Source organism: Carassius auratus, chromosome 13 (genome assembly GCF_003368295.1).
Source record: "Carassius auratus strain Wakin chromosome 13, ASM336829v1, whole genome shotgun sequence".
NCBI classification, from domain to species: Eukaryota; Metazoa; Chordata; class Actinopteri; order Cypriniformes; family Cyprinidae; genus Carassius; species Carassius auratus.
In genome coordinates, this window is record NC_039255.1 from 17,636,526 (window position 1) to 17,663,148 (window position 26,623).

Genomic DNA, 26,623 nt, shown 5'->3' on the forward strand with positions numbered 1-26,623 from the left:
AAGAACCAAACAGTTTCTTCAACAAAAATATACAAGTGTATTTTTATTACTTTATTATTACACTGCTGCACCTCTTTCTCTTTTTTGCTTTAGCTGACATGATCCAATATCTCAATTTCCATAGCGCTACTCCACTTTAGAAATCTTAGGAGGCCTAAAACAGGAACAATATAGCAATAGGGGCAGCACAGAAATGTCTTATAACTAGTTAGGCGAGAGTGGGGTGAGTTTAGAGTTTTTACTTATACTATGTTGAAAGTGGGCAAATGACAGTAATGGCTCCAACTTGTACCTAAATTTCAGGATGTGGTGCATCCTTGGGAATAATATTTTTTTTATTTTTAAGTGTTCTTTTGGCTCAACCTGCCTCCATTAAGCCATGAGCCACATGGAGTTAAACTGTGCCACAGTAAAAATGAATTCTTAAAATTAACGTGTGAGCCTTGTAATAGACTCACTGTTCCCTCACCTGTTGCTCAAGATGCTGGGTTAAGATCCAGATCCCCACCACCCTAATATGGACATATAGGTTCGGATAACAGAATGGACGGATTAATGACTTGGATGGATTAAGGTTTTATTTAAAGATACAGTTCACAACTCTGAATGTGTTTTTAAAATGATTAGTCCATCTCAGAATAAAAAGTTAAAACTGAAGAATAATAATAATAAAAAAAAACTTTGCAACTGACCTTAAAGAAATAGTGCTAGTACTAGAAATACTACTCAACATCCCACTTATAAACATGCCAGGGATTCATAAACAAAGACTATTTCAAATTTACAGAACAAAATCATGTTTGGTGAAATGATATATAATGATAATGTATAATTACAGTAAAATAATCATAAGGGGTGAGCCACTGGCAAAATTTTCCCCCAGGACCTTTGGCTTAAATTACTCCACTCCTGCATTTTAACAAACTTGTGTCATCCAGCAGTTTAGTAAATCATGCTAACATTATAGTCTCATTTTATAACCTCCTAAAGCACAAACACATGCTTTTTTTCCAGATTTGTCTGTAATAGTCCTTAAACATACAAAAATCAATTTGAACAGCAAAAACACAGTATTTTGAAACTAAATGTAGTTACCAAGTATTCCATGGGCCACTCAATCACAGTTTTAGTGAAATACTTCAAATACGTGTGGTCATATTACCAATTTTGTTTAAAGTTGTCTATAAACAAGGGGTGGCGCAACTTCCCTGCAGGCTCAAATCACCCCACTCTCCTCTATTTTATATTAATACAGCGAATATGTGTTGCTGAGTATGCTGTTAGTTTAACACAATGGCATCTTCTTAAAACAAGAACAAAACGAAACTCATTTGATAGCCTATCTATTTTAATAGTGTAGACGGTTCAAAGCTTTTACTTCTCCAGATGATAGCTCTCTTTAGGATTTTATTTAGGTTAGTAACGCAAATCACTAAAGAAGAAATATTTAGGAGTAGACATTTCTTTTGTCATTACTGCAGATGTGCAAGTAGTACGTAATGCGCATGTCTGAGAACGCGCGTCTGCGCAGTGTGCACACTCTTAACCTTAACCATATCTAACTCTTACTTTACAGCCATTTTGAAAACGAATTCCCCTATTATTATTGAAATCGGACACATTATTTGTACACATTTAACATTTATATTTTTGATGGCGGGCAACATGACAAAAACGGCGGCACGAGGGTCTCATAAAATGAACTGAAGTAGCCTCTTTCAGTAGGCTCTATCTCGCCTCTCCCTCTGTCAGAGTTGATCAGTTTTCAATTGCGTCTTCTTTATCGGATTTTAAAACTGCCACACCTTTAACAGCTATATAATTGAATTAGGTAACCATGTAGACTATTTCAAAGTCTACCTGACCTGAAATAATTTACTTTCGACATCACAGCTTTTCCCCTTCGACCGCTGCATCTGCCAACAAAATGATACAAATAATTATGGTTATGATTTTTAAACTTGTCCTTGCAAGTCATACGATAACAAAATAATTTTTACAAAATGGAAATATGAATGTTTAGTGGCGTAATGGTGTAACAAGTTGATACACAGTTCCAGGATCCAATGACGAAGACAAACGGCGTGTGATGAAGACGGAGGAGGGCTGTGCTTTAAACGCTGAACGGAAGACCTGGATATCGAAACTTAAGAGGTTGAGCCTGCGAAGGACCTCACTGACTGACCTTCGTCTAAAAGGTAGGTTCAAATAAACTTCAGATTTCAAAATGTTATGTTTTGACCGCAGATTATAGGCTACTGTAGCCTACTTGCGTTTCGTGTATTCATGTCTTTCTTATATTAAGCTCGCGCACCAGTAAAGTTAAAGACGAATTCACTTACAAACAGGCGGACTATCTCTCGTAAACAAGTGTTACATGAAGTCAAATGTTAAGAATTTGAGACGTTTATGTGCGCATTTCGCCTAGCTATGTTTCTGACACTCTCGACTTGTTTTTCCTGGCAAATCGACTTAACATGCATGTTCAAATATTGGTTATAATAGTTCGCTGAACTCTTAGTAATCACTTTTGGATGGGATTCAAAAGTTGCTGTTTGTCGTTAATCTTAATCATTTTCGTCATGCACAATGTATAACATACTTGAAAGCATGGTGTGCTGTATATCAAGTCAGGTGTTTCCTGGTTAACTTGAAGTAGGCTACGTGACAATGTTTATTCAAGGTTTTACGTGGAAATGGTGCGGTCGTTTAAAGGACATTCCACGTGAGAGCAGCTTTGCCAGTTTCCTTGAACATAAGCCAACTACACAGTCTCTCATTGTGACATCAACCTCTTTCTTTAAACCCTATAATAATTTATTAGAAACTGTGAATAGTCTTGGACTTGGATGAACATTAGCAATGAGGAAGGACAGCTACTGTATACTTGTCTAGTTTAGTGTCTCATAGAAGAATAAATGGACCCTTATGTCCGTTATCATACAAGATGACATATAATAACTCTGTTTCAGTTAAACTATTTCATGTTTGACCTTAAAGGGGTGTGAACTATGGATTAACCTGCCAGTGCATTCGTTCGGAAGAGCAGTAGCTACTATCATTGAATCTGACAATAGATTATAACTGCTCAGCTGTTTAAGTGCAAACAGCAGGATTCAGACTAAAAACAGTCTCTAATGACTTGTTCCCATTACACAGCAAATTTTTTCATGGGTCCGCTTTTCGCTTTGAGAAAGATTGAAATGTGCTATGAATTATTAATGCTTTATGCATGTAGCTTTGTGAAACAGATGCAGGTGATGTTTGTGTGACTGTCTGCTTTGGATGAGTCAGACATATATGGACATATAGCATATATGCGTCTTCCTTCGATATATTGTTTGAAGAGTTTTTATTTAGAACTTCTTAAATCAAATTCAAAATTTTTACCAATAATGTTTATTACACAAATTATACTTATTGTTAGTGCACTGTTAGAAAGTATTATTAAACATGAAAAGTATGCTGTATAATTGTTCTCTACTACTTTTCTACTATCATTCTAAAACATGACATTTTATAGTTTTGTACATGATTTGCATCCTTCTGGGAACAGCAGATATGTGTAACTAAACAATTTGAGGGAAAAGGAGCAGTGGTTGCAGCAGTAGTTTCCTGCTTTGATATTTCTAGATCGTTAATTTTTCAACCAGCAGGGTAATCTCCAGTTTATATAAGTTTTGTACTCCCTATACAGAAATACTGAAGTATTCACCAATGTCAGAATCACTTTGTTACAGCCGTCACATGTTTTGTTAGATAATAGTCTTAATTTAGATAATTTAAGATGCAAATTATTTAAATGTATATCAAATGTATATCAGGTATATCAAAAACCCAAAAAACCAAACAAATCAATGGTTGTGATCTTGGTACACTTTGGTTCATTCATTCACAAATGTTTAAGACAAATGAAGATGATTTACAGATACACTGTACATCTACTCAGAAGCTTAGCATACACATTAAGTGAATAATACCATGTGTGTCTACAGGAAGTGCAGCTCTGATCTGTCTGTCACCAAAAGAAAAAATGTATGTCCTCATTACATGATTTATTTTAGGAATATATTTAACAAGACCTTACAATCAGGAATGATTAATTTAAAAAGTCATTAACATATTAGCCAAACCATAAATGGACAGTGCTCTGACTTATAATGAACAATTTAGTAAACCTTGGGAAAGAATTAGAATCATTAGAAAGAACAGCAATGCATTTGACATAATTGGTGTGACAAATGTTTTTAAAATGTAGAGTGGATATGAAGAATGCCCATTCAGGGACAACCCCTGTACTGATGAGTCAATGTTGCAACGATGATGCAAAATCTGTTTTATGTTCCTCCTATCCAATCTACATTTTACAACAGTTGTTACACCAGTTATGCAAATGCATTTATGTTTTATCTGTTGTTTGAAACTCTTTTCTAATGAAGGCCAAATGGAAACTTTAGGGGATTTCCCCTAAAATTCTCATGCATACATCAGTTTTCACTTTCACTTTCAAGTGAAAGCTTCCCTAATCCAGAAATACTGAAACAGGATGGATTATATTAGATGATGCAATAATATTTCTAGCAGTGTCAGGAGACTGCACTCTGCCTACTGATTATTTTAGATTTCACTTCTCACTTGTAATGATAACCTTCACAATAAACTGTTAAGATTAAACTTTAAGGCTTTCATATCAATTTTCTTCCATTGTTTTCCCAGGTCTGATTTGGATTCCAGATTCAGGATCACAAAGAAGAAGCTGTTGGGTTTTACTGTTTAAAGCAGGTACCAATATTCATTTTGAAATATGTGATTTTATTTAGTCCAATCCTGCTCCTGGAGGGCCACTGTTCAGCAGAGTTTAGGTCCAACCCCAATTGACCTATTGGTAAGCCCCTCCCCTTGAACACAGATGAGCCAATGGCTGTTGAGTATCACCTGCATGGTGAAGGTCTTGAACTGTGACATTTTTAGGTTTCAGCGCCATAAAGAAACATTGAAAGATTTGAAGCTCTCAGCGGTTTAATGGTTATGCAGGAATGGTTATCCCTTGTGCATTGTTCAAATTCACTACCCTTTCGAGTTGTTCGTGGACGAAAACATCCACTCAATTAAACTGCTGTAAAAATGTATCAGATTTATATATTTTTTCACAGTTTTTTGCATAAATCTGTTAATCAACTTCAGTCCTGATTAAAACTACCAAATGTTTAAAAAAAATCCAAGAATTTAACTCTTTAATTGCCAAGTTCATAAATGATGTCACTGATTTGGGGGAAAAACACACAAAATGACTTATTTTCAATATAAAAGTAATTGTGGCTGGATTTTTTTTTACTTTTTATAACAGTCTTGGGCATGTCAAAGATTAGTAGCAACATTGGCTTTGATGCATTGTTAGTTTTTGTGCAGCATTAGATTAAAACATTTTCTCCCTAATTAGTTGTTGGTGGCTGTTTTTGCCCCGTTGACTTCCATTATAACGACATTTTTTGATTGCAAAGCCATGACACCATATAATCATGCATTCTTGATTGTTTGTGGTTTTCCCTTTTGGAAAGAGGTAAAAAAAATATATTTTTACAGTTGATCACTAGGTGGTACCATTAACCCTTTAGATAGGCGGCCTGTGCAAAAAAAGGCTTTGTTTCTGGCTTGTATATGGAGTTATATGGAGTATAACAGCAAATGATAGTGTTTGTGTGTGTGTGAGATTCTTGATTGTTGGTGGTTTTCCCTGTTGGGAAGAGGTAACATTTGTTATTTTTACAGTTGATCTCTAGGTGGGACCATTAACCCTTTGGATAGGCCTGTGCAAAAAAAGCTCAGTTTCTGACTTGTATATGAAGCTATATGGAGTATAACAGCATATTATATTGTGTGTGTATGTGTGTGTGTTTGAGAAAGAGAGAGACAGAGTGTGTGAGAGAGACCTTTGCGCACTTACCTTGATGTATTTCAGAAAATCAAAATGTACACCTCAGCTCTCAGAACTACATGGAGTAAACAAAAGTGTATTTATGCACCTGCTGCCTTTTAATGGTGGTCAAAGTATTCGGTTGTTAAGTGATGACGTAAGAAGCGCTGTTTCCGGTTCAGGCCTCAACTCGCTTCACTTGAGAATATGACCTCAGCAGCTGTTTATGAGCATTGTTTATTCATATTGATAATTTAAGCTAAACGCTTTCAAACTTACGATAAACACTACAGTCTCCGTGCTCACAGTGTCCCAAACACAAATAATTTTTATATATATTTTTTTATATTTATATTTTCATTGTCTGGCTATCTGGTACTTCGTATGGAGTTAAAGGTTAAGATTATAACTTTTTCGCTACTATTCTATCACATTGTGAGTTTATATTAGCACCTTTTGTTGTTTTCTCGTGGTAACTGATAGAGCGTTTGGACACGGAAGCGCTGCTACGTGACGTCAGACTTAACAAGGGAATAGACTATACAAAAGCAAAGTACATGGATTTAAACACTTGCATGGCATCGTGCTGGTCATTTAAAGGGGGGGTGAAATGCTCGTTTTCACTCAATATCCTGTTAATCTTGAGTACCTATAGAGTAGTACTGCATCCTTCATAACTCCAAAAAGTCTTTATTTTTATTATATTTATAAGAGAAAGATAGTCTGTACCGATTTTTCCCGGAAAAACACGAGCGTCTAGAGGCGTGACGTGTGGGCGGAGCTAAAGAATCACGAGCGCCAGTAGGCTTTTGAGTTGAGAGCATGTGGAAGCTGTGACACAGATCCAGAGGCTGAAATTTAACAAGAGCAGCATCAGCAAAGGCGGTATGCTATGTGGTATGTATTGAAACTGTATATATTTGCTTAGCGGTTTTGGAAAATGACTAAGTTCCACTTTATGTCATCTTTTTTTTTTAAGCTGTACATGTGGAAAGTGCAGTTGTATGACAACATCGCATGTTGTTTACTTGATGTGCTTACGCGCTGATAGCTAAGTTAACAACACAGAGATATTTGAAGCAGTTTTACTCACCGCATGTGGTTCCAACACACAATCGTGACCCTTTTCCGTTGGGACTGCATTATCCTTAAGAAATAAACGATGTGCAATCCGAAATGCAGGTAACAAACAAAAACACTTGCACAACTCCGTTGATGCTCTGTAAAAATAAACTCCATCCACTGGTCCCTTAATACTGTTTCTCTTTTGGTAATCTGTGCAGGGTTGTCTTGCCCTGGAAACCAAAAACACACTTCTTTTGTGACTTTTCGCGACGCTCTCGCTCTGATCAGTGTGCTCAGCCTCTCAGTGCTCTGCTATACGGGAGCGCGCGCTCTTCCGGCAGAAGAGCGCGCACTTAGGACCCATATAAGGAAATTCCGCTCCATCTAACGTCACACAGAGCCATACTCGAAAAAAACTTTCCGAAACTTGTGACAAACCGGACGAGGTTTTTTTGGAACAAAAATACTCCTTCAAACGTACAACTTAATTTTTGAAACTTTGTCCATGTTTAGCATGGGAATCCAACTCTTTAACAGTGTAAAAAACTCAGTATGCATGAAAGAGCATTTCACCCCCCCTTTAATGGTGAGAAGATTAGCAATCAACTTGTACCAAAGTTTTAGAAATGATTATGTAGCGTGACCCCTCCAGCGAGCTGCAGCTTATTTGAAGTTGGTATTGCATTTTGGTTCATAATACATTATGTTCATAAATTTAATGCAAAGTAGTTTTTTACAGGATTTAAAAAAGGTTTTAAACTGGCTTTACCATCAAGAAAAGACGAGCATTTCACATATAGGCCATCTGTACTTTTCACCATCAAAAGACAGCATGTGCATAAACACACTTCTTTTTTTTTATTGTTTACTCCATGTAGTTCTGAGAGCATGAGGTGCATATTTGGATTTTTTCCGGTACTGTACATCAAGGTAAGTGCACAAAGGTCTCTCTCACACCCTCTCTTTCTCTCTCTCTCTCTCTCTCTCTCTCTCTCTCTCTCTCTCTCTCTCTCTCTCTCACTCACACACACACACACACACACTATAATTTGCTATTATACTCCATATAACTCCATATACAAGCCAGAAACTATGCCTTTTTTTTTTGCACAGGCCTATCTAAAGGGTAAATTGTCCCACTTAGTGATCAACTGTAAAAAAATAACAAATGTTACCTCTTCCCAACAGGGAAAACCACCAACAATCAAGAATCTCACACACACACACAAACACTATCATTTGCTGTTATACTCCATATACAAGCCAGAAACTAAGCCTTTTTTTGCACAGGCCTATCTAAAGGGTTAATGGTCCCACCTAGTGATCAACTGTAAAAATATATTTTTTTACCTCTTCCCAAAAGGGAAAACCACAAACAATCAAGAATCCATGATTATATGGTGTCATGGCTTTGCAATCAAAAAATGTCGTTATAATGGAAGTCAACGGGGCAAAAACAGCCACCAACAACTAATTAGGGAGAAAAAATTTTAATCTAATGCTGCACAAATACTAACAACGCATCAAAGCAAATTTTGTTTCTAATCTTTGACATGCCCAAGACTGTGATAAAAGGTAAAAAAATATCCAGTCCACAATCACTTTTTATATTGAAAATATGTAATTTTTGTGTGTTTTTTTCCCAAATCAGTGACATCATTTATGAACTTGGTAATTAAACAGTTAAAATCTTGGAATTTTTTCAAACATTTGGTAGTTTTGATCAGGACTGAGGTTGATTAATAGATTTATGCAAAAAAAAAAAAATTTTTTAAATATTTATCTGGTACATTTTTACAGCAGTTTAATTTAGTGGATGTTTTCATCCACGAACAACTCGAAAGGTTCGTGAATTTGCCCAGAGAGTACCGTTGAGTTTTTTAAAAAATTCAAAGCATTTTCCCAAAATATGGGTCAAAATAAGATTGGTCACCAAAAATCATTCCATTAGCTCAAACACAGAGAAATTTGTGGCCAAAATAAGACTCAACTTTACCCCCTAGTGGACGAAAACGTCCCCAACAACGCACAAGGGTTATAATTTATTTTATTCCGTTTATTCCAAGCATTCAAACCCAATCCCAATGAAGACGAAAACTTTCATTTTCTGGGTGTCACACTGTCATTACTTTACAGTTTTCACCTGCTCCAGAATAACGGTAAAGGAAAACTCCATAGGGTAAAAATAGGCTAATTTTCCAACTCTCCAGAATTAAACAGTTGAGTTTTATCGATTTCGAATCCAGGTAAGAAACAGTAACTAAGGTGGTTACAGAACAAGCTAATTTAAGGTTTTACTAGGTATTAGGGATGGCCGATTCCAATACTGATTTTTTTACAAGCAAACTGGCCGATTCCGATACCGATTTTTTTTTAAATCTTTAAGCAACAAATAAGAAAGAAGGAAAGTGTGCATACACAAGATGTTTTTTTATTTTTGTTTAATAGTCCAAACTGGCTTTTGGCTATTGAAAACAATAACCGTAACCATCTGAAATTAACGGCAGTAACTGCGCAGTGAGTAGCCTACATACAAACATAGATGGTACTGACATCAGTATTTAGCTTTTGTTTTTGAATTGGGTTGAAACTACATAGATTTGACCTTAAATTAAAAGATTAATTCTCTGTAACCAAATTAAAGGCAACAACTGCATAGTTTTAAAGTCCAATCAACATTCAATAAGAGATTTCTTAATCAGCATTCAGTATTTTAGTTTTTAAATTTGGTTTTAAATTTAAAAAAGGTCTAGATTCAGTTAGACTAAATAAAAGTTGCTATATAAATACATTATTCCAAAATGTTAAAATCAAATAATGTTGATGCGAATAAAACAAAGATGCAAAGTGTTTCATTCATCCAATTAAAAAAAAAAAATAGGTAAATGATTCACATCTATATTTTTTTACTTGAGCCAATGAAAATGAATAACTATTGTCTCAAGTTAAAAAAATTAATAGATGTCAAGTCAAGTCACCTTTATTTATATAGCCCTTTAAACAAAATACATTGCTTCAAAGCAACTGAACAACATTCATTAGGAAAACAGTGTGTCAATAATGCAAAATTATAGTTAAAGGCAGTTCATCATTGAATTCAGTGATGTCATCTCTGTTCAGTTAAATAGTGAATCATTACCCTAAAAAGGTGATTTTTTTTTTTAATTAAATTAAGTCGATGTAATTTTAAGGTAAATTAAAAATAATCATCCTATACAGAACTGATGATTACTTCTGTCATGTATGTCGTCTAATTAAAAAAAAGACATTTCAGTTTTGTCACAGTTTAGTTCTTTTCGTTTCTCATCCAACACGTGAGAAGTTGAGCTGAACATCGCTTCACTGTCTCCGCTTGTGCAGGGACAGGGACAGAACACTCGCAGCTTCAGTGCGCGCAGGGAAGCGACTCATATTTTGTGCGCCAGTACAACAACGGCTGTTCACTTCCTGCTATCTGTGCCTCAGACATGTAGCTCTGCACTTCCAGTGCTGATCGGCTGCCCATGTCCTGCGCACAGATTTAGAAATACTTCCTAAAAAAAAATAACATAGCGAATGATTACAATGTAGTCTGTGCACACGGACGCACTTCCGGAAAAAGACCAAAAACCGTCCAATCGCGTATTGGATGAACCGGCCGGTTCCGATTTATGGCCGGTCAACCGGTGCATCCCTACTGGGTATACTACAAACTTCCAAGCAGGTTTGTTCAAGCAAGTTGAAGCAAATTCTGCAGGACAATGGTCTTCCAGGAATAAGTTTGGACACCCTTAAATTTAGAGTGATTTATTAACAATAAACCATTGAATAACATTCTTTTTCTATTTTTCTCTTTATAAGTGCAAAAATGTCATTTACACGTGAGCAATTTTATAATGAGGCAATCAGGCCGAATTTGGCTCTTTTTTCAAAAACGGTCAAAGTGAGAGATATCTTACCACACATTCAATGCCTGACACTCACTGATAGGGTAAGTAGTATTACATTTAACTACAAATAATATCATAACTATAACCACAGATATGCAAGAGTAAAAGGCTTTTTTTTTACTAACTGAATTAGTATTGTTGCAGGAAGAGGTTGAAGCCAAGAGAGAAACTTCTGGAAACTCTGCTGCTATGCAGACACTTCTGGACAATCTACGGAGGCGAGAGAAATGGCCTGAGCAGTTCATCACTGCACTCCGTAACTGTGAACATTGGGAACTTGCTGATGAAATAAGTGCTACTTATGACAGGATCAGGGGCATCACAAGTAAGAGCTTTCCTGTTAATGTTCGAAGCAAATCATGAAAAGGAGGGAGATTATTTTATGAATGCCTTTTGTTCTTTGTTTTATCTATAGATAACGCTGCTCCTACACCTAGACAAGCACCTGCTCAGGCTCCTTCTTATACTTCAGCTGGTGCCACAACAACCGTTACCACAGCAACAATTCATACAGTCCCAGCAAATGCTCTTCCACCCTCAAGGGTAGCCCCAGCAAGTTCAACTGCCCCTACCAACACTGCAGCCCCAGAACCATCTCCTGCTCCTGTTCTCCAGGTTCCAGAGACACAGCAGGTGCAGAATCCGCCTACTCCAGTTCAAGCACCTTCTGCTGAACCAATTTCCCAAGCTAATATCGTACCTCCTTCCCAACCAACTCCCCCTCCTGCAGCCTCAGTTTCAAAAGTGCCTTTACCTGTTCAGCAAAATGTCACAACCCACACAGGGGCAGTTGAGAACAAAACACCTGTTTTAGAAAGTTCAGATGGCTTGGCTTTAACAGAACAAACCACCATCTCCTCATCAAATGGTGAAGGTCTCCACTCCACCTCAAATGTAGACACTTCTACTTCTCAAAGCCAAATGACAAATCCTTACACCACCTCCCAAACTTCTCTGAAGATAAAGAAAACCCAGGTGCCATCAGAAGTCAAATACATTTACACTTCTGAGAAACTACCTGTCCAAGACACTCATCCCTTTCTGAGAGTGGAAAGGACATTTCAGGAGCCGGAAGAGATCTCTGACCCAACTGCAAATGAGGTAACGGTCAACCCAAAGCACTTCACTGTTGTTTTTTAGCAATACTGTGACAGAAAGTTTGTTATTAAAAAAATATGGTCAACTCTTTTTCAAGTTTTCCAACTTAATCTGTTGTCTTCTGTGGCTTATTCTTTCCAGGTTGTTCAAAGGAACAACACTGTTCGATTGCCAGTTTTTAATGCTCCAACAAATTCTACCGGAACAGCTCAGGCAACACATTTAGCACCTGCAGAGGTGGTTACGCACGTTCCCTCCATCGACCAGGAATATTTCAGCAAACCTGGCATCCTTGAGCATCCAGAACTCCATCAGAACAGACCAGTGGCTCTTCCTGTCTCGCAAGATGAGCCTTGCTCAGTGGTTTCAGATGATTTGGAGATCAGCAGATCAGTGCAAGCAGCCGAGCCTTCTACAGAACCTGGACCGTCTACTAGTCTTGCAGACCAGAACTCTGCATCCCTTGGTTCTGCTACTCAGTCCTTTCAAGACCCTCCATACACCGCTGTTTCATTGACCCTCAACGAGCCTGAGGAGGACCACTATGAATCTCTCTATGACAATCATACACGGATAAATGTATTTCAATTTGCTGAAGAGCCATCTACTGAAAATATGAATGGTCAGCCACCAAACATCCTGCAACGTAGCAGAGTCATCTCTGAGGACAATACCTTGAACTATGTTGGCAAAGAAAGTGCGGTTTATCGCTCTGAACCATTTGGGCATGACAGTAAGAAGTCAACCACCATCAAAGTTCGAGAGGAAGAATCCAGTGCTGCAAGGCCAGAGCAGAAAGGAGAGGGGTGCCCTGAGTTATTCAGGATAAACAATGGCCACCTTATTGCTGCAGCAGGGATTGGTCTGTCTGCTTTGTTCTTGGCCTGGAAGTTCACCCACAAATGAAAATGTTGTCATCATGTACTCATGTTGCATGAAACCCATATGAGTTTTCTTTTTCGAAGCAAAATGTCCAGACTGCTCTTTCCATAAACAACAGTGGATAATGATAACTGGTGCTGTGAAGCTCAGAAAAGGATAAAACATACAATAAAAGTAGTCCTTATGATGTTTGTGCTATATACCAAGTCTTCTATAATCATTCGATAGCTTGCTGTGAGGAACAGACTAACAGTTGTCCAACATAATATCTGTCACCTGTGGTTTATCCTAATGTATTTATTTTAATGAGTGTGTATACAGTATATAGGACTTAGTAATCATGGTTTGCCATGTGCCTTACATACATATGCCTTGTATGCTAGGGCCGATAATGAATTTGAATGCCGTTGCACCTTTTTCACTGCTATTAAATGGAGTGTCATGGAGCTTTAAAGTAAATTGGAGAACCCAGCTTGACAGGCATTTTAGTGTTCAACAATTTGATTTATTGTTGAGTTGTGAGAAGTTGCAGGAATACATCCTGTGAGTGACAGACCATGAATGAACAGGAGCTGTTGCATAACCTAACCTATCGGACATGTCTAAAAAGCTCATTTGGAACATCTTGTTTCTTATAAATCCTCAATCACAGATGCCTTAGTGAAAATTTTCTCCATCACTGGGACAGTGTTCTGTGTAGTTTGAACCTGTAAGAGTCTCAAAGTGCACATACACACACAAGAACACTGTCCGCTTTTGATAAAAATCAAATGTATTCTCCTAATGCCTTCTGTAAGAAGGTCCAATAGTGGAGAAACTGTTAAGATATGTTAAGCTAAATGCAAGCATAACCAAGTGCCCCATGTGTGAAAATGTAAAGTTTATATTGTTTATAATGCTGATATATAAGTGTTGTGTGCAGAAGTGTCCAAGTACAGTGCACAACAGTAATACTTTTAGTTGAAAAATATCATTTTTGACTCTTTTATTGAACACTGTATTCTAGGCATATATTCAGTATGCATTCTCTGAGATTCAAACTCATGTTCTTTGGGGTTGATAGTGGCATTGCCCTATCGTTTGAGCTGCAGAAACAACATGAAAAGATTTGTGCTATTAGCATAAAGTTATCTGTGTAAGGGTAACGTTAAACAGCTACACATTGTAAGTAAAGATTGTGAATGACTGAATGAATTAGGTATACACTTCAAATGTAATCCATGTCATTTTTAATCAGCAACTGCACTTTATTCACACATTAATGTAAATGATTGAACCTGGTTTTAAATGCACTTGTTATGTTACTCCTGATCCTTTATTTGGGCCTGTATGTTTGCTAGATACAGTTTTCCAGGGGAATATGTGTATCTACGCTTAACTGTTTCGCTTTCTGTGTACTGGTTAAACTTGATCATGCATTGTCATAATGATTTCCATAATTGTTTCTGAAATAAAATATCCTACCTTGAGTCTTTCTGGTCAGAGGGCATAAAAGGCGGTAAAAAGTTTGTGAACAAATGATGCTTGCAGTGTTGTTATGTGAAGCTCGCCATCTGCTGGTGGAGAAGATTACGTGCTCGCCAATGAGCGAATGGATGAACCGAACTGAGAAGCTGATTGGCTCGTTGCGAGTTCAGTTGACAGGAGAAGCGCATTCATTGGTGAGTCGAGTAACTGTGCTTGTGGGGTAAACACAGCGACGTAAATATTTTAAATGGAGATGTAAATGGCGATAAAAAGCACTGACAATGCATTTGTATATGTTAACGGTGATTTTTATGCTTAACAGTCGGTGTACAGATTTTTGGTAAACGATATAATGGAGCTGAACGGCTTCCACTGTGACGGCGAGGGATGTGCTGAGGAGAAAGAGGAAGAACCGCCAGCGCTCATGCTGCCTCGATCGAAGACGGAAACGCCATGTAGCCTAATTGCTACACCGGGTGCAGACAGCGAAGCGGCCGGCGGCAGTGCACTCCGAGAGCAGCGGGTGTCAAAATCGACACCGGTGATGTTGAGGCTCGACTCGCTGAAAAAGAACAGGCCTCGTAGGTGAACCATCTTGTTATTGCGCTAGGTAACAGGTTTAACGGAGCTGATGCCACAGTGAAATCATATTGATAAAATCTCAAATATAAATAAATAAAACATATAATCATACGTTTTATAGCGTTGTTAGTCAATTTCGTGCGCTCACGGTCGGCATCATATTACGTTGTTAGAATTTTTTTTTAAATAATGTACTAGTCCTGAAAATGTTGTGTATAGACAACAGATATCATTTAAGTTAGCATTAAACGTAATACAATAATTGGAAGATGGTGTAGCATTAATGCTATAACGTTACTCTAATTAATTTAATAAGCAAGATTTTCTTAAGAAATCTTATCAAAAGGCAACCCAGAACTGTATTAATACGGAGTCATACCATTTAATATCCAAAAATGTGTGAAACAATATTCTAACGTCATGTTGACTTATTCGTCAAGCGCAACCATTCAGTCATGCAAAGTTATTGTGTAAAGAAGAAATAATTCTCTTTGATTAATGAGAAATGCGTTTCAAAACTAGTTAAAACCCTATTGTGTATTTTAATTCGTAACTCTGTTACTTATTCTGTTATTTTAAATGCATTCTAAATGTTGTCTATTTAAAATTTTATGTACTGTTTAGCTAAAAATAGCAAAATTACAAAGGAGGATTTTAAACTGTTTAGAAACTTCACAAATTTTGACGTGACATTCAGCCAAGTATGGTGACCCATACTCAGAATTCGTGCTCTGCATTTAACCCATCCGAAGTGCACACACACCGTGAACGCACACCCGGAGCAGTGGGCAGCCATTTATACTGCGGCACCCGTGGAGCAGTTGTGGGTTCGATGCCTTGCTCAAGGGCACCTAAGTCGTGGTATTGGCAGCCCGAGATTCGAACCCAGAACCCTAGGGTTAGGAGTCAAACTCTCTAACCACTAGGCCACGACTTCCCCACCATTTTACCTCCAGAGCTGAAAATGTGGCAACCTCAATGAAAATTAACAGAAAATAAAACGGTTCATAAAACGTTAACTGAAATTGTTCCTAAAAAAGTTAAATGAGTAAAGGTTTACAATTGACAGTTCAGGTTTAATCAAAGATAATGTTTAGAATATGCACAAGATATTGAAGTCATTTACCTATAATTGTTCCCCAGCTTTCCCATGGTTTGGCATGGACATTGGCGGCACGTTGGTGAAGCTGGTCTACTTTGAGCCCAAAGACATAACAGCAGAAGAAGAACAGGAAGAGGTGGAGAGTCTGAAAAGCATCCGTCGCTACCTCACCTCACACACTGCCTACGGCAAAACAGGTATTCGGGATGTTCACCTGGAGCTCTCTGACCTTATCCTTTGGGGCCGCAAGGGCAACCTGCACTTCATCCGCTTTCCTACGCACGAGCTGCCTGCCTTCTTGCTGATGGGTCGAGACAAGCACTTCTCCAGTCTGCACACCACCCTCTGTGCCACTGGAGGTGGTGCATTTAAATATGAAGATGACTTCCGTACGGTGTGTTCAAGCTTGCATTGTTGCACTTATATATGTATTATTATTTAATTTTTTTATGTGATTTGTTAAAAGGAATAAATAACTCGAAAATGAAATTATGGCCTTAGGCTGTCCAAGATGTAGATGTGTTTGTTTCTTCATCGGAAAAGATTTTGAGAAATGTAGCATTACATGCCTTGTTCACCAGTGGATCCTCTGCAGTGAATGGGTGCCGTCAGAAAGAAAGTCCAATCAGCTGATAAAACCATCACAATAATCCACGCCACTCCAGTCTATCAATGAACACCCTGTGAAGTGAAAAGCTGTGTGTTTTTAAGGAACAAATCCATTATTAAGATGTTTAAACTGTACAAGGTCTTCTGGCCAAAATACGATTCCATCATCCAAAACTGTGATGTTTTTATTTGCTGTTTGGACTCTCATTCTGATGGCACCCAGGATCCAAAGGTGAGCAAGTAATGTTATTGTAAATTTCTCCAGTTATATTGCTACTTAAGATACCAACTTATCTTCATCTTGAATGGCCTGAAGGAGATTTTTTGGCAAACTGTTCCTTTAAATAAATGGTTCCTTGTGTTGTCTTTCCTTACCAAGATGGCCAATCTGCAGCTGTTGAAACTGGATGAGCTGGACTGTCTGATAAAGGGGGTTATGTACATTTACTCAGTGGTCTCAAGTGGTCCACCTGAATGTTACTATTTTGAGCATCCAACAGACCCTGAGCGCTGCGAGCAGAAGGCATACAACCTGGAGGACCCCTATCCTCTGCTGCTTGTCAACATTGGATCTGGTGTCAGCATACTGGCTGTATACTCCAAAGACAACTACAAACGTGTCACTGGAACCAGGTTGGTCTTGACTTTATAACATTGCATTCTTTTTAAATAACTCTTAAACCGTTTAAGAAAACAGAGGGATTTTACTGTAAAGCTATAGTAATCTTTTCTGTATTTCCCCTTCAGTCTTGGTGGTGGTACATTCCTTGGGCTGTGCTGTCTCTTGACTGGATGCTCCACCTTTGAGGAAGCGTTGGCAATGGCCACAGAAGGAGAAAGTACATGTGTCGATAAACTAGTCCGGGACATCTACGGTGGCGACTATGAGCGATTTGGCTTGCCAGGATGGGCTGTTGCTTCCAGGTACAGTCATATACACTAACGTTTGAAAGTATGGGGTCTTTTTTTTTTTTTACATTTTCAATGTTTTTAATCAATCCAAATGAATTTGAGTAGTTTAATCCAAATTAGTAGTTTAATCCAAGTCTTGTTAAGACATACAGTCTCTTTTTATATGATAAACAAAATTAATTTAGGCTTTTATTTACATCTAAACAATCATTATTCATTATATGACACCGTTATCATTTTAAAATGTTTCTGTTATGACAGAAACTAATACACGTTGATCAATATAACGTGTGTGCATTTTCTTTTGCAGCTTTGGGAACATGATATGCAAGGAGAAGAGAGACTCTGTCTCCAAGGAGGATCTGGCTAGAGCAACACTTGTCACCATTACAAACAACATTGGCTCAATCACACGCATGTGTGCGCTCAATGAGGTAAACATGCACATCCACACTATAAATCACCATTATATAGTCCTTGCCCTTGTCTGTCAGCCTCTTTACGGTGCTGCCTTGTGGAATCTGGATCAAGCAGCATTGTACAGGGCTATGAGAGACCAGGCGCCAATCAGCTCCAAGGAAACCCCTCTTAAAAGAATGACATTTTCAGAATCAATGCTTATGATAAATTTCTTCCATTTAGAACATTGAAAGAGTGGTATTTGTTGGGAACTTTCTACGAGTGAACACATTATCCATGAAGCTGCTCTCTTATGCTTTGGACTACTGGAGCAAAGGACAACTCAAAGCCCTGTTCCTCCGACACGAGGTGTGTGTGAGTCTTTATAATACCTCCAAAGATCAAACAAGATAAAAAAAAATCACTCATAGTCATTTTATTTGTGTTTTTCAGGGTTATTTTGGAGCGGTTGGTGCACTTTTGGAATTACCAAACCCATCCTGATCTGCTACCTTATCATAGATCATGGCTTTTACCAAAACTCAAAAATATGTATGCAAACAGACCATAGTTGCCTTCATATATCAGACAATGCCCTCAACTATGCAGACCAATCCCGGACATCTTATTATCACCAAAAATATTATAGTAATTATAATAACATCTCTTAATGAGCTATACAATCAGCTTAAACAATCACATGCCTGTAGTTTAAGGAATTGTTGCAAACATCAGAACTATTTAGAGCCGGTCAATTTTCAAAGGCTTATGCAAAGACCACCAGCTGATATGAGAATAAGACAGTACGATCTGATACATAGCTTAAATCAACACTTCACAATCAGGTGATTAGACATCATTTATAATGTGTCGGCTGTCAAACTGTATCATCATTACAGGTTATGAAAAGATATTGCATCAAACAGAAGAACAGTGACTGAACCCTGTTTATGTTTGTTGATGACAGTACATTTCAATGTTTTGGGGCACAGTAAGCTGATATCAGTCAAGCACCTTTCTTTTGAAATTTATTGTTTTGTATGTAATACAATGTAAATGCAAAATTAGTAAGTATAATTTTTGCCGTTGGGGTCTGTTTTTTTATGTGTAGTGAGAGAGTCAGAATTTCATGGATGTCATATAGGTCATATTATGTTTATAGAGAAACAGTGTTGTTTGACAGCATTTTGTATAAAACAGCTGTGAGAGAGAAAAGGACCTAATATCAGGGATGGGAACAAAAACTTTTACACTATGGATAATTATCCTCCTTGTTTTTTTCTTTTTTTGAATAACTTTGTTTCCTTTTTGCATAAATCAACACCAAACCAACGTGTTCTGTTGCCTTCTCTTTATAGTCTGTTGTATCCAATGTTATTTAGTTATTGATCATGTCTGTATGGATATAGTTTATTACAACAGCAAATAAGTGCCTTGTGTTTTGTTTAAAACACGGAAAACAAATTGTTCCTCAACAAAAACGCCTTTGTACCCTTTTAATCAAAACGATTGTTTTTAAAAAATAAAATAAAATACATAACAATATAAGGCTTCTTCGTACTTTTGACATGAAGAAACAATGATCTATTAAAACTATATTTCTATAGTAGCGCGTAATTGTTTTATTTACATATAAAAGCAAATTTTGAGAATCAGAACCCACGTGTCATTTTACAAACACGCATTGACCAGAAGAACAGTATCCAAGCAGGAAAATCTCCTAAACTGTAAAAGGGCTGTGTGTTTTTCCTCAAATGTGGGGGTTCAATCTTCAACTGGCTAGCCGAGTTAGAGTTTGACTCCTAACCCTAGGGTTGTGGGTTTGAATCTTGGGCCGGCAATAACACGACTTCGGTTCCCTTGAGCAAGGCATCGAACCCCCAACTGGTCCCCGGGCGCCGCAGCATAAATGGCTGCCCACTGCTCCTTCAATGAAAAATATAATAAAATAAAATCATATAAGGATTGTGAATATTTAACCTTCTGTAATCACAGCTCCATTCTGAACACACACTAGAAAATAACACATAGACTCAAACACAAACAGGCTCATCACCCAAGGGAAAAATAATCACACAGATCTGTTCCACTTTATATATATTAATTGAAATTGCTGGAACAAAATATTTAAAAATAGTACACATTAACATTCCACATTTTGTTAAAACCACAGCTGCCAATTATTTTGGAGCCCTACACCCTTCTTTCTTACTATGGAGGCCACAGGAATGATCACTTCTGAAGGGAGCACACCCAAAGTCTCTTGTTAACAAGTACTGTATAGTATTGAGGAGTTATGGCTACATTTTTTTTTTGGCACTTCTACTGTTCTTCATTTAAGTTAGTCAGAACTAATTCAGCACAAACCGTATCCCTTACTGGACATTTTTTAGATGTCAAACAAGATCTTAGCTCCTGCATGTACTGCATGAACCATTTTAACTAGCGAAGACCTTACTAACATGACATTTCTAAGAGACTTTGGTACTGTATATGTATCTGAAACACACACAGTACATAAGCACACACTCACTACTTCCAGTGACTCCCTTATAATACTTGCAGAGGACAGGAAACAAAGCACTCATGTTGGTAAGTTTAGAGAAACAGTTCAGAAGATGATGCTGACAGTATATATTTTATGTACATAATGGGGTATTTTGGTTTTTGGAATCCTGTATTTATTGCTGAAACGGAGTCCGTTTGACAACACGTCCTTCTTTGTCAATGGCAAAATTGTAGTTTTTCGGGTTGTCAAGAGCCTCTTCAATCCGCTGATCTAGATTGTCCAGTGTGATGAAGTCCTTCGCCTCTTCCTGAAACACAGATGAATGCAAGGGTGAGAGAGGGGTTAAATCATGAAACCTATAATAACATGAACAATGCATGTCCTCCTTTTCAATAAATCAATCAAATAAAAATGCTGCAACACGAAACATGACATCACTACTCCTACATAATTTCAATCGGAGCATAATATTCTGCAAAAGCACTCACCTGTAGTCGAAGAATCTGTCTTTCTTTTTCTTTAATGTAGTTCTCCAGCTCTTGCTGTCGTAAGACGTCTGCTTCTCTCTTCTTCAGTTCTGTGGCCTCAGCCTCTTTCTGCATGCGTTGCTCTCTGGAAGACCAGACCATTGACATTAAAATCAAAGAGCAACAAAATACAAGCGTATCTGACTGCATCCCTCATCACCATAAATCACATCATCACAAGCTAAGACAAAACAGGCATTTAGGGAATGTCATCAGAGCCCCTGCCCCAGAAACGTTACCTGCCATTCACAATCTTCTCCTCCTTATGGGACAATACTGTGAATTCAGACATAACTAATCTGTTCACATATTGTCTTTCGTCTGCTATTTAAGATGCAACCAGAATCTTCTCACAAAATAACCCTCACTTATCTCACATCTGAACCACTCACCGTATTTGATGCATTCGGAGGTTTTCAGCATCATTCAAGGCCATCAGGGACCGATGCTCTTCTGCCTCTCTTTTAGTCCTCTCCTCTGCCACAGAACCAACCTCCTCTTCATATTTCTTCCTCAACATCTGCTCCTTGAACTCAAGGCTACATGCATAAAATGTTAAAGTAGGTCAGCTGAGATCATGTCAGTCTCAAACTCAAATGGTTGAAGTTACAACTGTGTTTACTCCTTTAATGTCATGCAGTCTCACCGCAGGGCTCTTAATATCAGATTGTACTCCGTGTAACGCTCCTTCAGCACAACCATTTCTACTGGATCCACGGGAGGGGGGGTCTTTATCCGTCCCAATTTTGACTTCGCTTTGGGGTCTGTGCGAGATTTTCTCCCCCTGACAGTCTCGAGCAGAAGAGCAGCGCGAGGAGAGAGAAGACGGACTACAGGAGCATGAATCCTTGATAAAGCCCACAACATTCTGAAGATTAAATCTAACTTTAGTACTGATTAACAATAAGCGTCTGCACTGAACATACTGTCAAATCCTAAAGCACTGAGGTGGTATATTATTATTATATAGTAACATGATATTTCAGCATGGCAACATAACATTGAGCATCTTCACCTAAGCTGCCATAATCTGCCATACTGTTGAACTTTAGCCACGGAAGATGTTTCTTTTACTCGCCCCTCAGTCGAGACTGAGATAAGCTCGACCCGCTCGCTGCTGCCGCGCGCTGCACAGAAGCAGAACTGGGGAGTCTGGATATGTTATTTTAAATGATTTTTGCTCCTTAATGCTTCCATTAACCGTTTTAGCGAGGAATAATTATTTGGAAAAAATAACTAAAAGGCGGGTTAGAGAAGGTATAACTGAGGTTATAAGGTAAGCAGGTAGGCCTAGTAATAAAATGTTGGATATGAATACAAAATAAACAACAGTTTGGTAACGTATTGTTGGTATACGTATTACCAGGTAGGCTATACGTAATGTTTAAAAAGCCAGTCATGCGAACAGCCAATATGATTGTTGTCACTTTGGAAGAAGTCGCAAATTACATTATAATTATGACATAAAAGTCATATTTAAGATACAAAATTATGATAATTATTAAAAGCAAGTAGCCTACTGACAATGAAAAGTCGACAACTTTGGTAACATCGAATTAAATCGCTTAAAAAGGAATTATGACATAAAAATTCCGAATTATGGCAAAACTGACAATTTACTCATGGGGGGAAAATAGGTAAAACAAAAACACTGTCATAATTATTACTTGTATTACACAATTTACACTTTTTTTTTAAAGATTTACCAAATAATGACTCTTTCTTAAGTGGCTGAAATGGGCTTGCCTAATTTATAATTAAGACTTTAGTCTCAAAGGGAAAACAATATATATATATACTTTTTTTCAGAAATCAAACAAAACCAAACTTACGTTCAGTAAATGGGTCAGATTGAATCGTTAATCATGAGGATTTTGTTCACTAAAAAGAACCAACTTCTTGATGACTAAAAGAGGCAGGTTTGAATCATTCTTCATTCATCATAAACCGGTTTATCCATTTATTCAAGCTTAATGTGAAATGGTCCCAAACACATTTTAACGAGCAAGTTTTGAATATCTGAACCTCACTGCATGTCTTGCACACAGGCTCACAGTCGAACACAGACCAGAGACGTGCTCCAGAAGAGGTACTGTTGCTTTATTCAGCATGTATTTAGGTGCAAACATACAGCACCATTAAGTTCAGAGACTGTCATGATAAACAGACTCGGCTACTTGTTCATTTCTAAATTACTGATAACTGACTTACATTGTAACTTAGATGACACAACAAAAGCAGATGAAAGCATGATAGTTGTTATTTTAACCATGAGTCTAAAAACTCGTTCTAAAGCTTTTATTCCTACTCTTGATTTTCAGTCATGCTTTTATCAAATCAAACTGTAAATGCTAAAGCAAAATAATCAACATATCCTCATAATATCCTTAACCAAACAAACATAAGAGAGACATAGCAAAAAATATATATAACTACAACATTTACTAAAATTATCACATTCTAACATAATTAACATAGCTAAAACTTAAATGTTGCACTAACGACATATAATCTAAAGAGCCAGGGATGGTGGACAGTGTCCTGTTGGCTGATTCTTGGTCTAATGTTGAATGAACAAACTGGATTTAGTCCATTCCTTGCACCTTAAGGGAGTTGATTCTGAACAACGATTCACCTCAACAAACAATTGGTTAAAAGTTTGCATATAGGGGATCATTGGTTAATCAGATTCTCAATGGGTGCTGGGAATGAAACAAAAAATTACAATTTAGTAAAAACTATTATTTGCAGAACAATACAGTGTATAGAGTTCTTTAAATTGAACCATGTAAGGTCCTTCATGAGAATCTGCCAACATGACACTGAGCTCTGGCTGAGTGAGTGCTGCCCTTAGCGATGTCTCCAAGGTGGCCATTTGTCCATTTTTGAGTGTAAAGAAGAAGGGGGACCTCTTTATGTGTACCTCTTGTGTGACACAAGGGCTCATCTAACTTTAAAGTGAGTATGTGCTTGTGGTTTCGTTTCATGGTTAGATGGTAGAATTGGGGTGTAAATAACTAAAGAACTAGGAGTGGAAGTAAATGTGAAGGTTATGGATATGGATTTTGCAAAGAGAGTCTTTAATGGTGGGTCAAGGTTAGTAAGGTTTTATGTGCCTCTCAATGTTTGGGAAGGTGATGTGTTGGTTAGTATTTTAGGATCTTAATGTGGGTCTGACTCAACAATATTCAAAGTATGAATATGATGAATGTGAGTTACTAGGATTTTGTGTTTTAAGGGTTTAGGCAAGGGCTGGTAGGGTGGAATATGTCAATCGAATTTCTTCTCCCTCCAGCAGTTTCCTGTAAAGACAAAGAATTTTTTTTTTTAATGCAAAATAATTTATTTAGGTGAAATTGATTGAAGAAACAGCAAGTGTCATAATTTCAAGCATATTACCTGTAAGCTGCAATTTCAACATCCAAAGCCATCTTCACGTTGAGCAGATCTTGATACTCTCGCAAATAGCGAGACATTTCCTCTTTTGCATCACCAATGTCCCTCTCTAGATCACATATCCTCTCCTAGAAGTTGTTCAAAGAACATTTCAAAGCATGAATTAATGCTGATATGCTTATCTGACAGAAGCATTCCTACATACAGTACTGTTTTGTGCCAGAGATGTAGAGCAGAACTTCATTATAAAGGGATATCTTTCCCTTAGAGTCAGTCTCATCTCTCCTACTTAGTTTTGTCAGTCATGACTCAGCACTGATGGAATGAGTCAGCATCAGTAACATATCTGAAACTTTGCTATCACTTGGACCTTACAATGCTAAAAGCACAGCAGAAATATTCCATCAAAGTGGGCGCACTGACTTGGCATGAAAAACAAATTTATAGTCTGTTCCTAAGCCTTTGTGCTTCCCTTTTGTTATTTCATGAGGGAAATGTGTTGATGTACCTTTAGGGGCACCCTATTACTGGGGCAGATGCAAATTTGTACCTTATTGCACATAAAAGATTCATAGCTGTACCTTAAATATTACTACTCTTAGGGTAAATATGCACCTGTTAGGAGTAGATAAGGTTAAAAATTGTGCTTTTATATGTACTGTAACAGTAACAGGTTGTTGTACCCACGAATGTAAGATTTTCGGGTATTTTATCTGAGTGTATTATACCCATCAACACAAATAAAGATTGTTCCGATTATGTTCCATTTCATCAATCTTTAGAATGTTTTAGCAGTCAATAGCATACTGACATCACTTCTAAGAATGTATTTACAAAGACATTTGTGTGGTCGTATTGCACACATGGTGCAATTATACTTTGATGGATTGGTGCTGGTGATCTATACCTGGTACTTGGTGACATCAGTGTTCTGCGTTTCCTCCAGCTCCCCTAGTTGTGCATTCAGTGAATCGATAGCATTCCTCAGTGCCTCAACTTCAGCCGAACGGGACTGCAGCAGCCGTCGATACTCAGCGGTCTCCTCACGTACCAAGCGCACAGCCTCCTCCTGCTTATCCGTCAGCTCCACTACGCTCGCTACTTTCCCTCTGAACCAGGCTTCGGCGGTCTGCATGTTGTGTCCAGCCAGGCTCTCATACTGCACTCGGATCTCTTTCAGAGCGGCTGACAGGTCTGGTCTACTTGTGTCCAGCTTCACACTGAGGTTGGCAACCTGTAGCTGGACCCTCAGCCCCTCCTGCTCCTCCACAAACACTTGCTTCAAGAAGGCCAACTCCTGCACCAGGGAGACTACACTGGCCTCGGCATCACAGCTGCTCAAAGCGGCCTGACCTGCCTCCTCCCGCAACCTCTGCACCTCTGCCTCTGCCTGGCTATGCCGACGTGCCTCTTCCTCCCAGCGCTCGTGCAGCTGTGCATGTGCCCCCCGCAATTTCTCCCTCTGCAACTCCATCTGTGCTTTATTCTGGGCCTCTTGATGCAGCTGCTCCCTGAGGCCCCGTACCTCCTGCAGGTAAAGCTGCTGCACACGGGACGGCTGACTCTGTCTGCGTCGCAGGGCCTCCAGTTGTAGGATCAGCTCCCGGTTTTGTTGCTCAAGGTGTCGCACCTTCTCAATGTAGGATGCAAAGCGGTTGTTCAGACCCACCAGCTGCTCTCCTTCTTTTGCCCGCAGCTCCAGCAGCTCTGCATTCACTATGCTCGCCTGGCTCAGGTCAGTCTGCTCCCAGCGATGCAGCGGCTCCAAATGCAATGGCCACTTGGAGGATGATAGGAGCCCCCGGGAGAGCCGGTAGGTAGTTCTGCTGGAGGGGGAATCGTCCCATCGCCGGGAGAAGGAGGAGGAGATGAATGGGTCAAAGCTCATGATGCAAGATTTTTTTGTTGTTTTGTTTTTGTTTGGTTTTCAAATGATGTTAATGTTTTGTTGGTTGGAGATGTTTTCTCTTTAAGTCCCCCTTGTTCTGCACACCATTAGTGGAGATGAACCGGCACTGCACCAGTTCAGAAATGCTGCAAAGCAGTGTGCTTTATACAGGACACACATACACACTCTATCCACACACACAGAGATCCTCAGCCAATCAACAGCTTAGCAGTGTCATGATGCTGCCGATTGGTTTTGTGTTTCTTTTTTAGCTGGAGTAGCATTTCAGGAGGTAGGGCAGATTGATGCATCTTTATTATAAGGACACTTTTCATGTCTCTAGA

The 26,623-nt window shown here is 38.3% G+C and overlaps 4 protein-coding genes across 7 annotated transcripts; 2 read left to right on the top strand and 2 right to left on the bottom strand.

Annotated features, from left to right (window-relative positions):
- Positions 1 to 1,552: 1,552 nt before the first annotated feature.
- LOC113112907 (flocculation protein FLO11-like) lies at positions 1,553 to 14,357 on the top strand. 2 transcript variants are annotated; one of them, XM_026278828.1, is made up of 6 exons: positions 1,553 to 2,198; positions 4,717 to 4,782; positions 10,820 to 10,949; positions 11,053 to 11,233; positions 11,324 to 12,009; positions 12,148 to 14,357. In XM_026278828.1, the coding sequence occupies exons 3-6, from the start codon at positions 10,827 to 10,829 to the stop codon at positions 12,910 to 12,912; spliced, it is 1,755 nt and encodes a 584-aa protein (XP_026134613.1). In that variant the 5' UTR covers positions 1,553 to 2,198; positions 4,717 to 4,782; positions 10,820 to 10,826; the 3' UTR covers positions 12,913 to 14,357. The 2 variants fall into 2 exon arrangements, with proteins under 2 accessions (XP_026134613.1, XP_026134614.1); XM_026278829.1 differs by lacking the exons at positions 1,553 to 2,198; positions 4,717 to 4,782 and having other exon boundaries at positions 10,173 to 10,949.
- A 56-nt stretch (positions 14,358 to 14,413) lies between these two features.
- pank2 (pantothenate kinase 2) lies at positions 14,414 to 19,504 on the top strand. 3 transcript variants are annotated; one of them, XM_026278830.1, is made up of 8 exons: positions 14,414 to 14,549; positions 14,678 to 14,936; positions 16,081 to 16,433; positions 17,028 to 17,281; positions 17,396 to 17,572; positions 17,871 to 17,994; positions 18,203 to 18,328; positions 18,413 to 19,504. In XM_026278830.1, exons 1-8 carry the CDS (start codon positions 14,472 to 14,474, stop codon positions 18,461 to 18,463), a joined length of 1,422 nt encoding a protein of 473 aa, XP_026134615.1. In that variant the 5' UTR covers positions 14,414 to 14,471; the 3' UTR covers positions 18,464 to 19,504. The 3 variants fall into 3 exon arrangements, with proteins under 3 accessions (XP_026134615.1, XP_026134616.1, XP_026134617.1); XM_026278831.1 differs by lacking the exon at positions 14,414 to 14,549 and adding an exon at positions 14,575 to 14,589; XM_026278832.1 differs by lacking the exon at positions 14,414 to 14,549 and having other exon boundaries at positions 14,821 to 14,940.
- Positions 19,505 to 19,912: 408 nt separating this feature from the next.
- LOC113112910 (28S ribosomal protein S26, mitochondrial-like) lies at positions 19,913 to 22,061 on the bottom strand. Its single transcript, XM_026278833.1, has 4 exons — positions 21,642 to 22,061; positions 21,388 to 21,534; positions 20,957 to 21,080; positions 19,913 to 20,775 (listed from the first exon to the last, which is right to left on the bottom strand). The coding sequence occupies exons 1-4, from the start codon at positions 21,860 to 21,862 to the stop codon at positions 20,641 to 20,643; spliced, it is 627 nt and encodes a 208-aa protein (XP_026134618.1). The 5' UTR covers positions 21,863 to 22,061; the 3' UTR covers positions 19,913 to 20,640.
- A 1,013-nt stretch (positions 22,062 to 23,074) lies between these two features.
- On the bottom strand, positions 23,075 to 26,623 carry LOC113112912 (neurofilament light polypeptide). The gene is made up of 3 exons (XM_026278835.1): positions 25,299 to 26,623; positions 24,395 to 24,519; positions 23,075 to 24,297 (listed from the first exon to the last, which is right to left on the bottom strand). Exons 1-3 carry the CDS (start codon positions 26,277 to 26,279, stop codon positions 24,237 to 24,239), a joined length of 1,167 nt encoding a protein of 388 aa, XP_026134620.1. The 5' UTR covers positions 26,280 to 26,623; the 3' UTR covers positions 23,075 to 24,236.

Bases quoted from the DNA above. Each gene is read 5' to 3' on its own strand.
- LOC113112907 (XM_026278828.1), top strand. From the start codon at position 10,827: ATGTCATTTACACGTGAGCAATTTTATAATGAGGCAATCAGGCCGAAT. The intron at 11,234-11,323 runs GTAAGAGCTTTC...TTTTATCTATAG, and splicing joins CAGGATCAGGGGCATCACAA to ATAACGCTGCTCCTACACCT. The intron at 12,010-12,147 runs GTAACGGTCAAC...TATTCTTTCCAG, and splicing joins CTGACCCAACTGCAAATGAG to GTTGTTCAAAGGAACAACAC.
- pank2 (XM_026278830.1), top strand. From the start codon at position 14,472: ATGAGCGAATGGATGAACCGAACTGAGAAGCTGATTGGCTCGTTGCGA. The intron at 14,550-14,677 runs GTGAGTCGAGTA...TATGCTTAACAG, and splicing joins CAGGAGAAGCGCATTCATTG to TCGGTGTACAGATTTTTGGT. The intron at 18,329-18,412 runs GTGTGTGTGAGT...TGTGTTTTTCAG, and splicing joins CCCTGTTCCTCCGACACGAG to GGTTATTTTGGAGCGGTTGG.
- LOC113112910 (XM_026278833.1), bottom strand. From the start codon at position 21,862: ATGTTGTGGGCTTTATCAAGGATTCATGCTCCTGTAGTCCGTCTTCTC. The intron at 21,081-21,387 runs GTGAGTGGTTCA...CTGGTCTTCCAG, and splicing joins CTCCGAATGCATCAAATACG to AGAGCAACGCATGCAGAAAG. The intron at 20,776-20,956 runs GTGAGTGCTTTT...TCTGTGTTTCAG, and splicing joins GACAGATTCTTCGACTACAG to GAAGAGGCGAAGGACTTCAT.
- LOC113112912 (XM_026278835.1), bottom strand. From the start codon at position 26,279: ATGAGCTTTGACCCATTCATCTCCTCCTCCTTCTCCCGGCGATGGGAC. The intron at 24,520-25,298 runs GTATAGATCACC...AACAACTTCTAG, and splicing joins CTGATGTCACCAAGTACCAG to GAGAGGATATGTGATCTAGA. The intron at 24,298-24,394 runs GTAATATGCTTG...TTGTCTTTACAG, and splicing joins GTTGAAATTGCAGCTTACAG to GAAACTGCTGGAGGGAGAAG.